Below are 14,769 nucleotides of genomic sequence, written 5' to 3'. Positions count from 1 at the left end.
CTGGAATACTGTGACTTCTGCTTTCACAGAAAGAGAGACAGTGCTGTGGAAAAAACATTCTGTGAGTCCACAACTGGGTATAGGCACAGTTATTTATGATTTGTATAGTCAGATGGTTGAACTACTCTTGGCTGCCCCTGAAGCACTGAAACAAATCTGAGGACACAACACTTGGACAGAAAACTGCCTGTCCCTCAAAACTACTGCCTCCAGACCCCAGCTGCAGCATGAATTGCCTTCTTTGGCCTTCATTTCCAGAAGGATCAGCTGTCAGAGGAATGTCACAAACCACCCGTATCATATTTCACATCTCCACTTGGATTCTTAATTAAATTAATAATTATTATGCTTGGTACTAAAACTGTCTGAAGGACAATACTTTGGTTTCTGAGAAGTTTCCCATCTCACACATGAAACTTCCATGATCTCCTGTCACAGACACAATTAATAGCACAGTGGAGTTTTGCTCATGGAATTCACTGTCCTGGCCCATGGCTCTGTGACCACACTTTCTCTGCACCCTCTAAATGCAAGGACAACACATCTCACAGATTTAGAACTGAGGGTCTCACCCAGATGATAGAGGAAAAAAGAAAGGAAAATGCAGCAGAAATAACCTATTCAAGAGGGCATCCCATAACCCCTTGAAGAGAGTTGGTATATTTTATGTGTTAGCATTACATAGGGATGAAAAGGACTAACTGTTGGGCTCTTTGTCCCCTTTTCTAGCTGCTGGACTAACTCACTGCTTCCTTTTGCTCCCAAAGAAAGATGGATTTTTGCAGGCTTTCTGCAGTTCTAGCATTTTCAGTAATTAAACTTATCTCTGAGGCAATCACATTTAGGATTACTAGGTTTGCTATCTCCAGGCTAATAGGGTCAAAATGCTTAGCTGCCCTCCTGCCTGCCAGTTTATAGCATTTTGCTAATGGATCATTTCCTTCCGTGGGGATAATGCTCTGGCTATTAGGTGTTCTCCTGTTGCACAGCAATTTTGGGTGATCAGGCAGTAATAATAAGCGTTCTTGTTAGATGGGAGACTTTATTGCCAGGTTAAAGAGCTACAAAGCAATGAGAATAACTTTTTGCTGGCAAAACAACTTCACTCAAAGACAAGGGACACTTCTGCTAGTGGTTCTCCAGTTTCTACCCTGCTTATGCTCAGTGCCACACTTGCACTCCTGCTCAGCTGATTTATACTTCAGCGTTCACATGTTGGAAGAATCTGAGTCCAACAGGTTTCTCTCTATTTTAACTGCATCCCTGAGAAGATCTGTACCTGCAGCACTTGTTTCTTGTTTTTATTCAGCATTATTCCCTTATGTCTCAGCCTCCCCAGCCCACAGAAGCAGCAGTGCAGAGCTCAGAGCAAACGGGCATCCCTGTACCATCCATCCCTTTTTTCAGCAAGAAAAAGGAAATGCTGTGTGCAAACTATTCCCTTCTACGAAATGGAGTGTCTGTGCAAAATGGCATCACTTAGGCCATCTGCAGACCCACAGAAATCACTATTTCCTTCCACTCTTTTCACTCCAAGGCAAATTTATGCTTCTGTGGACAAAAAAGAACTGCAGTCATATCTAATGCATCCTAATCTCAATGCAAAATGGAGTGGCAGTGGCTTACTCCCAAAATGTGTTTTTCTGGTAGGATCATTTAATATTACTCATTAGACCCTTCTAAAAGAATGACTTAAAGTGAGAGGGTTTCGGATATTTTTCCCCTAAGTTACTTCAAGGCAATTACATTGCACAGAAAGCAATAATCACTTGTCAGGCTCTCCAGTTTGCACATAGAGCCTTATTTCCATAGAGGTGAACATTTAATAGTTCATTTGAATGCTCCTGTTTTAAAGAATTTGGTGCAGTGTGAACCTCACATTTTTTTCTCTTCTCTCTCTCTTTTTTTTTTTCTTTTTTTTTTTTAAGAAATTAAGACAACCAATCTGGCATGGGTTCCATTCTTGAGAGCTCAAGAAAAGATATATCAAAGCTAATAGGCAGTAAACTGAAGCACATTAAAGTGTGTCTCTTGAGTTCACAAAGCTGGAATATGCACAGAGAAGATCTACCCAGTTATCTGTGGCAGTGAGATTTGTTTTGAGGGAACCCTTCATACTCAATCCACTTGTTCCTCTCACAGTCTCTGCCTGTGATCCCACCCGAGCTCCCAGGCTGGGCCCTCTGGCTGGATCAGTGTTACAACTGGAGACAGTCAAAGAAATTCAAACTTGGACTAAGGAAAAACAGCTCTTCTGGTTCTCTTCACCAGTACCACTCCTCAGTCCACTCCTCTGATCAGACTGAAGTGAAAAGGGAAAAAAGAAACCATAGGATTTTGGAGAAAACTCAAGACCAAAGCCTTAATCAGTTATTTCCAGGAAGAACCTAACTCCAGAGAATAACTGCTGAGCAACTCTAATTTATCTTTGCTAATGTCTACCAAATCTCAACTTACTTGCCACCAATCCTAAGCAGGCTGGTTCAAAGCAAACACATTTTCCCTGGAGACAGCTGCCTTTCAGCATTGGGTGGAACGACTGCCCCAGCATCCCAAACCCAGAGTTCACTCTCAGTGGCACACACCTACCCCTGTCTGGGGGGTTGCTGAGCTCTGCACAGGTCCCCAGCCTCAGCTGCACAGGGGAAGGCCAGCAGCTGGCCCAGGCTCATGGGTTAGCTCAAGCCCAGTGCTAAAGTGGGAGCTTGACAAATTATTATTTTTCGTGCCACCTAATGGCACTGCAGCACAAATGAAACACTCCTCAGACCAGCCCGGGCATGCCTTTGACTGCAGAATAGGTTTATCACACCGTGTGCAGTGTACAATTTGCTCTGGGATCTCTCTGAGTGAAAGACAAGTCATTAACGTCCTCCAAACATCCTCAAGGAGTGGTAAGACAAAGAATAGTCATGCCCAGGCTCTGTTTTGAATAGGATCTTGATTTCAGCTCCTGTTTCCTGCCTTCGATCGGCTTTCAGCAGGTGAGCTGGTTTGCTTTCTCGGGGAGACCTGGCTGCACTGGCCAGCAACCCAAGCTGTGTTTATTTTCTGTGGGGGTGGCTAATGAAAACAACACAGCAGGTGCCCAGGAAAGGAGGGGCTGCTCTCCTGTCCAGCCTGGGCTCACTCTGCCTCCTGGACAAGGCTGCCCTGCAACCTCCCTGCTGAACTCCCACTCACACTGTGGAGGCACCAGGTGCAGGGATGTCTGGAATGTGAAATGGGTCTGAGGCAGGGAGGGAGGGAGAGCAGGAGGAAGATCTGTGCCCTGCCTCGTTCACACCTTTTGATTCAGCCACAGCTACGGGCATCGCCTGACTCCCACAGAAGCCCAGGCCATGCCCTAAATGTCAAGTCTGAATTTCCACAGCTATGAAGAGTCTGGATGTCAAGTGGCCCCTCCAGGCCTCGCATTCATCTAAGGTTGGGGAGACCAGCACAGAGAGCACTCACAGTTCAATTACAGGCACGACTAAAGAGCAGGCCCTGGCAAAGAGACTGTACAGCAGGAAGCCCTTTCTCTTTGAAACATTCTTCAGCGTGGGCGAGTCTGTACCACGACATCTTATCAGGTTATATTATGGATAGATAAGGATTGGCAGAGCCAAGATTTTAAATATGGTGGTCACCATCTTTGCACCATCTACAAGGATGCAAAGCCATTTTCCCCTATCACTACCAGCAGCTTCTCAGAGCAAATTCTTCAGTACCCAGAATCCTGCAGCTTTAAACTGCAAGCCTACCTGTGATAGTGAATCATGCTTTGGTTCAAGGAAATCAGCTTAAAAAAAATACTAATACTGCCCCGAGCTCATGAAGTATTGACGGAAGGTCTTAGCATATTTTTTTCTCCTCAAAAAATACTAAGTATTCCTTTTTTCCTGCTTCCTTTATGCTGTTTCCCTTTGATGAGTAATAAATAAAAAAGCAGTTGAAAACAGAATGTAAGTGCAAAGCCCCAGATCTGAAAGGGACAAAGACTCCATCTGTCACAGAGAATCCAAAAATCCCAGTACCAGCACAGAGCCCACCTGCCAAAAAGGTTTTATGTTTATGTTAAGTGTGGCTTTAAGGAACAGAAATGTTCTGGCAGATAAAGGCAGCCACGAGAATGACTAACTGAGATGCACAGACAATAATTCCCTCCTTTGATTTCCTCTACTGTCACTGCTATCAGTTAGACATCTGAATGAAAAATCAGCTTAGAAACTTTGATCTCTTTAAAAACAGAAAAACAAACTCTGTAATCCGGAAATCTTTAGAGGGATGTGGAACTTTAGCATCCCCCTATGCAGCACGTTTGCTGCAACTGTGGGGAGAAGGGATCTGGCCTCCACACCTGTAGGAACAGGGTAAAAAGCTGGCCTCAGTTTTTCTAAGTGCTGCTAACAAGCAATCTGTAAGTTCCCAAACAAAGCTATTTTGAGAATGATAAGTTCCTTTAACACAGCAATCTATTCTGAGGGTGAAAAATAAGTGCACCTGTAATAACAAGGGATTTGTCCCATGATAATCAGTAAAAAAAAAAATATGTAAACAATCCAAGAACAGATAGATTTGATGGACAAGTAGAATACCTTTTACTACCAATAGAATAATGAACAGGAAAGCTAATAACCAATTAGAAGCTGCCCTCAAGGTTTGTAAAAACTGCATAAAAGACAGCATGTGGCCATAACAAAGAGCCTTCTGAAGATCTCACCGTGTCACTCTGTGTGTTGTGTCCACCCTAACAATGACACCCACCTGCCTGGGCAGGACTGTGCCTTGGACCCAGCAGCCCAGGGCCCAGCACAGGCAGGCAGTGGAACACAGAGGTCTCTGCTGCCTTCTGGGCCTGATGTCACAGAGGGAAGAATCTGTTCTTCAGTGCTGCTCACAGAGCACACCCACCCAAAGCGCGGCTTGCTCGCCGCTTTCCACACTTGAAAATTTAGGACTGATATTTCTCAGGCAGAAATGGAGATGGTTGAGTGGCCAGCTGTACCAAACAGGATGTCCCCTAAATAGTTCAGATTCCTCTATACAGGCTTGTTTTTCTCCTCTGTTTTGCTCTAGTACACACAGACTCTGAAATATCCATCTGCCTCCCCAGAGCTCAGCCCTTTGCCTTCACCTCGAACACAGGAGATAACACTACACCTTTACCTTTATGTTGAATTAGAATTAATTTTTTTTGTTTCTCTGGCCAAAGGCCAGGACCCAAGTGCCGGAAAATGAAAACACAATGAGCAGTACTGAAGGGCAGAAAGAGTAGAGATTGCAGAGGGGCAGCTCGGTAGCAGCATAATGAGATGTCCTGAGATAGTTCTTTAAAGGGCTGAAAGACCTCAGCACTAACCCTGCTTGGACATGGGAACAACAGCCCCAGCACTCACGCTTGGCATTGGATGCAATAAACTCCAAATTGCAGAAATATCACTGATTTCATCACAAAGGAGCAAAATCTGCCACAAATCCAGAGTGCAACTGCTCACTTGATCACACAGGCACACCAGATGAACTGGAGATTTTCCCAATTATCCCTTTGTCACTTGGCTCCCTGCTGGATGCTGCCCTGCCCCAGGTGGGATGGGCAGCAGTGATGCCTTGGAAGGCTGACCTGAAACAGAGACTGGACAGAGCTAGAGAATAAAGTAGGGATTTATTGAAAGGCCTTTAGGATCCACCATGGGCAGGACATGAGCTTGACCAAGGCTGCACCCTGGGTAGATTAAGAACAGTCAAAAAATGGCTGACCAGTCACAATATCTTACATTTTCATAAGTTTTGGTCCATTTGCATATTGGGGTTTAATTGTCCAATTACAGCTCCAGGCTGTGAGGTTCCATCCTTCTTGTTCCTCCCTTCAGTCCATCGTTGTTTGTGCTTTTGGGCCTGAAAGTTGTCCTTGGTCCTCATCAGGAAAAGATTTGTTTTGTCTACCTGTTCTGTGAAGAGAGCTGACTGACACTTAAAATGAGGCTCAGAACTGCACCTAAGCAGCACAGAATCTGAAACATGAAAGCTGAAACCTAAGGCATCAGCAGCAGGGCTGAAGGGGCTCAAGCCAAGCTCCTTTCTGAGGCAGAGGGTAGGAGGAGGGCACACAGGTCCCATTCCCAGCTACCTCCTCCACGCTGGTGCAGAATCTCTTCACAGAACCAGCCCTGGCTCGCTCTGGGCACCCTCAGCATCCGTCACCTTCATGTGTCCCTGCTCCCAGGGGCCTCCTGGTCTCTTTGTCTGCCAGCTCTACTAACCCATCTCTGCAGAACACACAAAACACCTGACCTTGCCAAGAAGCCTCTCATATCCATGGCCACTAAGGCAGCATTTTCCTCCTGGGGTTTCCCTGCATCCTACACATAGAGGGAGGCAAAAGCAGCTGGTTTTAGACCCTCACATCTGAAGCAAACCTTATATTTCTGTCCTTTCCTAGCACAGCAGTCCTTAGTGATGGCTTTTCCCTAACAGATCCTACAGAAATGCCATTGTATCCCCACATGCAGGCCTTGGAGAGCAGCACAGCTGCTGCACACCAGCCCAGCTCTCTGCTGCAGGTTCAGTGCCTTTCCCCCCTTGTCAGGAGAGCTTTGAGATGCAATGTACACCCCAGAGGATGCCCTTCAGCAGGGTCACTCCAGCTCCCCTGCCCTACAAAGGGGCACTGGCCCCAGCCTGCCACAGATGGAGAGCAGATATGAAAAACAACAGGCTTGAACACCCCTGCACCCTGACCATTAACTATAATTGTATTCTACATCAATCACAGGAGTTCTCCCCTTAAAGGTTATTAAGTATAATTTCTACTATGCAAATAGTTCCAGCTTCATTAATGGATTTTTGGTTTCCAGTAGAAGTTATTCTTTGATGAATGTCTCCAGATGTCAGCATCTGAAAAATGTATTGGGGGGAAGAAAATTCTCCCTGATGTAACGTAAAAAAGGTCCACTGGAGAGAGGGGGCTGGGAAAGATAGAAATATAATTAAAACAATTAAAATTCCTATCTCATGACCATTTACAGATGCTCCAAAGTGGCTCTAAATTAAAGGGAAATGTCACAGAACATGGATGCTTCTGCCAAAAAATAGCATTAAAAATGACAAATTCCAAACAGCCTGAAGATTCTCGTTAAATCCAAGGCTTTAACAGCTCAACCAAGGCAAGCAGAGAGGGTAGACCAAAAAAAAAAAAATATCACGTCCAACAGTCAGCTGTGGAAATGAAGGAGAGGTGACCAGGGAAAAGCTATCCAGCAGAACAAGGAGCCAACATGAGACCTATGGATTCTCAGATTTATTCCCACCAGATCAAGTAGTTTTTCTACCATCTCATCTTTAATGGATTCAGACCGTCTGTTACTATGACCCTGGTTGCTGCCTTTTCCTATAGTTTTTTTAAAAGTCTGGTGATGAAAGGCTTCATCTGATATCAAGATTTGCTGGATGAAGGCTCTCATGTACATGCACACCCCAAGTCCCAAGCCAAGGCAGAGGGAAAGCTGGGAGGTTGCATTTCCTCTGCTTTTTCTATTGTTGTTTTTCTTCCTCCCCTTCTCTTCACTCCTGGGAGAAATTTCTTTTGGAATATTTTCTCATTTATATTGTAAGAAACCTCTGCTGGTATGCCTGGGTAGGGAACCTTGGTTCATCTTTTCTTTTCTTCCTAAAGGCCATCTGCCTAAACTTCTTACACTCTCTCCCATTTAGGTTTACAGTGGAGAGACTCAATTATAAGAAATACAATAAATATTTATTGAACTGGTGAAGGCAATAGCATATGCTGAACACGCTCTGTTTTCCTGGATATATTTTTTTTCTCTCTCCCCCCTGCATCCAGCCCTTGTTCTGTCAGAATTGTTTTCATGTTAGTATTAGTCAGTCACTCCCCATGTGTCAGTAAATGCAAAACACGCCTGCTGTGAGACAGGGAGCGCGGGTGCCACTTTGCAGCTCCTCGGGATGCGGGCTGGCACCGCGACAAAGCGCGCACAAAGGATGACAGGCACCACAGCCTGCTCCTCCAAACAGCACTGGGGAAACAGGAGCACCTCGGAACAGGGGTGAGACAGGCAGGGGAGGGAGCACACAGGCTTCCAGAACCTGGAACGGAGCTGGAGCAGGCAGGGAAGGTTTCCCTGGCAGGAAGAGGAACTGCACGGAACAGCTGCTGGAGGAAAGCAACATCTGTGCGTGGGGTCAGGTACCACAACCTGGAGGCAGAGCCTGTTAAGCGGCCATCTGTGGATGGCTTGCTTATTTACAGGCCTTTCAATAGTACAGCTCATCATTACCTAATAAATGCTAATGAACTTGGCCGTGTTCTGCAGCTGCAAAGGAGGTGGGGTTTTCATTCCTCCTCCAGCCTACCAAAAGCATTAACTCCGGATGACTTCACTTTCAGGGGCTCAGCACTGGTGTGGTTGGGAGTATCCCTTTGTGGCTAAGGACTAGGTCAGACCTAGAGGGGGATTTGGCTCAGGCTCCCCTCTCTGTGATGGCCAAATCACAAAGGATCCAACCTCCAGAGCGCCTGGGTGCTGCCCGGCACTGCTGAGCTGGCTGCTGGCACACGGAGCTCTCTGCGAGGCCTGGGGAGCAGGGCCAGCCCCAGGCACGGTCAGTGCAAGTGCTGGAAGAACCAGCAGCTCAAAACCTTCCCCGGGGAATCCAGCCAGGCATCCCAAACGAGGAGCGTGGGCCTGTATGATCTGATCTCATCACACAGAAAGCCCACGGTACAGTCCGGAAATTAGCTCAGCCTTTCAGCATGCAGTGCAGTGCCCCAGCCAGGAAAAATTATAGGACAGGAAATTATTGTTGACTGGATCCATCATTATTCTTTTACCATCTGTTACCTTCAGGTTAGTGTTTTTCATAGCTCATACTGCTTTTCAGTATTGCATCCAATTTTAACTGACCAGAAGCTAAAAAGAAAAAAAAAAAAAGTTCAGATTTTGATCAGCTCACCTTTAATTCCCAGGGAAGATTTCTGTCACAAAAAATGCTACAGAATCATTAATAAGCAGTTGTAGTGGAGACTTGTGTTTAATCTCCCATCCATCAGACAGCACCTTTGGCACTGCAGTGACCCCAGGCTTCCCACAACACCTGGCACTTACACAGTGCTTCACCTTCTCTAAGCATTTAATTGGCATAATAGATTAATGCTTATTGATTAGCTGACTCAGAAGGAGACCACCACATTCCATGTTCATGGTGTCCCTTTTTTGCAGCACACAGCCTTTAGCTGGCAGGTAGGAAGGAGTTAGTTAACCTCTTAGTGTCCAGGATTTCACAGGTTTGGTGGGGCAGGGAATTAGAAGGTACCAAGTGACATTCACAGGAGTGCTGAAGAGGAGACTCACAAATAAATAACCTCGGTATTAACTATACTACGTTTCTACAAATAATATCAAAGAAACAGTGTCTAGTTGCTTATTTGACCCCAGATCACTAATTTCTTTTCCCTGTTCCTTTGGGAGCACGCTTCCCCTCCCATCCCCTGAGCCTGGCTCAGGCCCCCAGGCTCAAAAACATCAAAAGGCCAAACTCTCCCAGTAAATAATTACACAAGTATGCCAAAGCTCCAAAACACTGAAAAAAAAAAATGTATTCCTTGCCACTGGGCAGGCAGGAGCACCATCCCCATCACAGGCAGATGTACACATGAAAAGCAAGAAAACCAATGAGGTATGGAGCACACATCCTGTGAGGAGCACCTGAGGGGTGTTTAGATGGAAAAGGAGAGGCTCAGGGAGGACCTTATCACTCTCTACACCTCCCTGAAAAGTGGGGCTCAACGTCCTCTCTCAAGTGACAAGTAATAGGAGAAGAGGAGATGGCCTCAAGGGAAGGTTTAGGCTGGATAACAGGAAAATGTCTTCAGTCAAAGGGTTGTCAAGCATTGGAACAGGCTACTCAGGAAAGTGGTGGAGTCACCATCACTGGAGAGATCTGAGACATGTAAATGTGGTGTAAGGGCCATGGCTTAGGGGTAGACTTGGCAGTGCTGGGTTAGCAGTTGGACTTACAGATCTTTCCCAACCCAACTGATCCTATGAGGCTGTGCACCTCTGCACAGGCACCTCGAGGAAGCACAGAAAAAATGTTCTAAATGTCTGGGCTTCCCTTTTCTCAGCAAAACATACCAGTGTCCTCCCTTCAGGCAATGAGCACTGTTCTTAATGGATAACCACCAGCTTAAGAGAAGGCTTAGCAAGCACAAATGCTGCCTGTAACAAAACACTTTTGGGCAGAAATAATATTCTTTAACACCTTTCTTGGCTAGGATTTAATAAGTGTGAAATCAATGTTATAATCAAACGTAATACTCATTTCCTAGAGTAATCCTCTGACACAGCACTTGCTATTTCAGCTGATTAGGAACATTGTTCAAATAATAGAAATTCCTGATCAGTAACCCACGAGTCCAAGGCAAGTTTTTTATTGTAGCCTAAGGCAGTTACTTCCCTTCATCCTAAATGTTCACAAGTGGAGAAACACTTGTAGGAATTCTTCTGTTGCCATCAACTTTAACACTGTGCTCTCCCAGCAGTGGATAAAGAGTGGATGATTAAGCTGTTGATGCCTAAGCACCAATATGTTTGTGATTAACAGCCAGACCCGTGCTCCTAAGGCCTGGGTTTTATTTTACTTTTCATATTTCAATAGGCAGAAGCAGAGAGGGAATCTCAGACTGCAAGACTCAATGAAGGAATGCAGGAAAGTCCTCAGGCAACAGGGATGGGATGCTGACAGTCCTAGGTGAGTTCTACAGGTGGAAAACATCTATCTTCAAAAGACTCACTGTCAGACAAGATAGTTTTCAATAAAGAGATGAAACTGATGGGAGGTTTTCTTTCTGCATTTCTGCCTGCTTTTGGCAGAGCAGACCTGTGTGTGCACAAAGGAGTTATGACTTGACAGCACGTTGTAAAGCTTTCCCTTCTTATCAAGGCAGAGCAGCTGAGACAGCCTTTTCTATAGTTGGCTTTTTAATTGAAAGATTAGAAGTTCTCTTATGCAGTTTGCACGAGCATTTCAGAGAGGTCACCCAAGGTCTGGGTGCTCTGGTAGCTCCAGGGTGGAACTGGCAGGCACCAGCAGCGAGGGGACAGGACAAGCTCTCACCAGCAGGACAAATCCCCCAGCAAAGAGTTCTACCAAGCACCCCCATGTCAGTTCAGTGCCCCTCTGGCTCAGGGGTGGTGGGCTGCACAAAACCCCCAAAACAGAGCTCTTCCCTTTCATCCTTGGCCTCCCCGGGGTCAGAGCAGTGGCACCAGCGCCCAAAAGTGTGCAGAGGGCTCAGATTAAAGCAGCCCAGCCTGGGACTGAGCCCAGACCGAGGGCCAGGGCTGATGGCTCCAGGGAGACTTTTCAAGGAGCTGCATCTGCAGCTCCTGCCCGGGGAAGGGGAGGGACTTCACCTGGGAGACAGCGGAGAGGACACCTTGGCAGCATCGTTAGTGGGGTTTTGATCGTGCACCTTGAGCTCCTATTTAGGCCATCACATTTCATTCATTTAACTTATCTCAGACTCCTGCAATCCCCCAGGGATACAGCAAACACTCCAGCACCACTGCCCAGTGGAAAAGAGCCAGGAGAGGTCTCCCAGCAGAACAAGAGAGGCAGAGGAGCTTCACCCTGCTGCATCCCCCTCTCAGCTCAGCTGCTCCTGGCACGCCACAGCTGCCCCACGTCCTGGCAGGGAACTGCAGGGAGCAGCTGGGAGTGGGATGCAGGGACAGCCCAGCACGGGTACAACACATCTCAGCTCTCTGTGCCACAGAAAACACCTCACAGCCATTCACAGGCTGATTTGGAGTCAATTTTTAATCACTTCCAATGTGGGGTATGCAAAAATCCAGGCCATAAAATCCTGGTAGCATCACAGACAGCAGAGGCATCTGCCAGCACCTTGGGAAACAGGAACCTACAATAAACACCTTCACCAGAAATGGTCCCTGTCAAAATAAACAATGCACATTCCCACTCCTTATTACACTGCCATACAAAGCCCAAGACTTATTTCCAGAGTCGAGTGGTTCATTACTGAGGGGAATAAAAAAAGGAAATGGACACAGTCACTTGTGTGAAAATCTTCTGCTTCATGTTTTAACCCCTGGCAGAATAACACTAACCTGGCCCACTAGAGCAGCTCAAGGATCCCTGGCATCCTGCACATGAAGACACAATTATATTAAATCAGATGAACTTTGCTTTCCTCAACGTATTTAAAATGAAACTCCATTAAAATGGGAGAATGTAGATTTTTTTTTTCAGCTGATAATCTATATTTCTGTTTTGTTTGAATCAGGCTTAAAAAAAAAAAAAAAAAGGAAACTCTCCTCTCTTTAAGCTTTGCAAAACTCATCCATCACCCATCTGTCCACCTTGCACCTCATTATTTATTATTCAATACTCAACAAGCTAGCATGCCAGTTAAGATTTTCCCTGAAGAAAGCTAGCATCTAGACAGACAGCAACTGCTATCAAAATATTTCTTTTTGATTTCTCTGCCCTCCCTCACTCCCATCCTTTGTGGTGGGAATAAATATAAAACCTTTACAGTAAATAAAACACTTTTTAATGAACCAGCAAAAGCAAGAGGAAAAACAAAGCTAAACAGAAGTCTGTTTTCTTTAGTCAGACTTTTTCAGTGTTCCATTAAATCACTCTCCTCTTGGTCCCTTTCATCCTCCCGAGTTCTCACCCATAAGAGAAAATCTGCTCTTGGACACATACAAGCTTCTGGATACAAGGCACATCTGTTGTTCAGACCTCAGGCCCAAAGCAGAACCACAGCCATGATGCTTCTTTTCCAGGCATCCCTCTAATGAGATGATTTAGTTCAGTGGATGCTGGAAGAGCAGCTACCATAACCCAGAAACCTCATCTCAGCTGTTTGCTGCCCAAGCCAGGGCAGCCAGAGGGACTGCCAGGGCTGGACCCATCCCCTCCAGCACCCCCACCACCCTCCCACGGACACAGAGGGAGCCTGAAGGTCACTGGAAATGCAGCCTCTGTTCAGCAGGGACCGCCTGCAGGCCCCCTTAATGTCAGGGGAATCCCCAAAAGCAGTGTTTTGCCTTATGACGGGGCTCTGCTGGCAGCCTCCAGTCGGTTTGGCTGTGCAAACAGGTATTCCAGCAAGAATTCCCCCTGTTCCCATCTCAGTGCACCACCAGAGCTGTCCAGAGGCACCTGTCCCAGCTGCTCTCCAGGTGCCAGGGCCAGGCACACGCTCCTGCTGCCCTCAGGTGTCCCAACATTTGTGCTGCCTGCGTGGGCAGCGCTTGGCTCTTGGCTCAACAGGCTCTGCCATGCATTTAAACCATATTCAGGGATATCAGCCCTGGACTTGGCTTCTCACCACCCAATGCACTGAGAGATAAACACACAGCTGCAGCTTCCACCTCCTCCTCTATTTCGGGATTTGCAGAATAATTTCACAGTGGGCACCATTCCCAGCCTGAGGGTTACAGCCCCACAAGGCAGCTCCATTTAGAGCCTTGCTCTGTTCCATGTTAAAACATACACCTTAGAAAGAAAATAAGGCCCCAGATACCTCTGAAAATAAGGCCTTTTCCCTCACACTCTTTCAGACAGACAGCAACCTTGTGGCAAAGACAGAACAGGGTAAACAAAGTGCCTTCCTCTCCATGATAACACCTTCCTATTTTTGTATCTTGTATTAAATAACATCCTCCTTTATAACTCTCACAGCAAGAAAATTTATCAGAAAAAACATAAGACAGAAAAGGTGAGATGGGTTTTTTTTCCCCTCTCTTATCTCAAAGTTCCCTGCCTGTCAGGGTTTCACACGTTGGCTGATGTGTCTTTCATGTAATACATGAATATAATTTATGCAGGAATGTAGCTGCAAGGGCGTGTTAGGGGATGTACCGTGCACAAGGGCACCTCTGCGAGTGAGCAGCTTACACACAGCCTGTGTGCACAGCTGGATCAGGGGGTTGTGGGGACAAGCTCAGTGGGTTTTCTAGGCTGATGCTTCTCCAGAGCCAGGCTCTTGGTGCTCAGGCAGAGCACAGACAATTTGGGGAGGAACCACTCAACCGAGTGACATGAGCTGGGCTTTGGGACAGAGCTCACGCGTGGTTATTGCCACCCTCAGCTGCAGCCTGGGAGCTCCAAGGATACAGACCTGTGGCAAAAGCCATGAACACAAATACATTTTTTATCCACTCACCAGAAGAGGAAAAAAAAAAAAAAAAACAACCCAAACCAACTAACCAACCAAAAAAACCCACTAAAAACCACAACACCCTCGAAGTTTGGGGTTGGTTTGTTTCCTGTTTTCAATATCCATTGCTTCCCCTCCCAAATGCCTCATTTTCCTTTTGTATCTCAGTGACATAATGTCCTCATTCCCGAAATTCACTGTGATCATTTAGGTTTAAAGCCCACTTAGCAGTGCATCGAGACAAGGAGTGAAGGGTTTCTCTCTCTGGTCACGCTGCCAGGGGGAGGGAGAGGCCTGGACCCCCAGAGGGGCATCCCACCCCCCGGTGCACACAGGGCTGTGTCAGGGCTGGAAAGGCACAGCTGCACCTTCCTCAGCCTCCCTGGCTGAAGCATCACATCCCCTCTCTCACCGAGTGACTGATAATGCTTCAAAATGTCACACAAACAGAGCTCAGCTCCACACACACCCCCTAAGTACAATGTGCTGTGCTAATATCATGTCTCCAGAAACAGCATCATCTAGAGTGTCATTTATTTCATAAATACAAACTAGCAAGACTTGCAGTTCTGGTT

General features: G+C 46.3%; 2 protein-coding genes across 4 annotated transcripts in view; one reads left to right on the top strand and one right to left on the bottom strand.

The window, feature by feature from the left end:
• LOC134555496 (BEN domain-containing protein 5-like) overlaps positions 1-14,769 on the bottom strand; it is an 898,337-nt gene that overhangs the window by 252,987 nt on the left and 630,581 nt on the right. The window lies entirely within an intron of this gene.
• On the top strand, positions 898-12,333 carry LOC134555316 (uncharacterized). The gene is made up of 2 exons (XM_063406808.1): positions 898-2,984; positions 10,660-12,333. Exon 2 carries the CDS (start codon positions 11,009-11,011, stop codon positions 11,930-11,932), a length of 924 nt encoding a protein of 307 aa, XP_063262878.1. The 5' UTR covers positions 898-2,984; positions 10,660-11,008; the 3' UTR covers positions 11,933-12,333.

This window comes from Prinia subflava, chromosome 10, assembly GCF_021018805.1.
Source record: "Prinia subflava isolate CZ2003 ecotype Zambia chromosome 10, Cam_Psub_1.2, whole genome shotgun sequence".
NCBI classification, from domain to species: Eukaryota; Metazoa; Chordata; class Aves; order Passeriformes; family Cisticolidae; genus Prinia; species Prinia subflava.
The sequence above is the reverse complement of the archived record's forward strand: the minus strand, read 5'-3'. Positions and strand labels throughout refer to the sequence as shown.

Coding starts and splice junctions, on each gene's coding strand:
- LOC134555316 (XM_063406808.1), top strand. CDS start 11,009: ATGCAGTTTGCACGAGCATTTCAGAGAGGTCACCCAAGGTCTGGGTGC.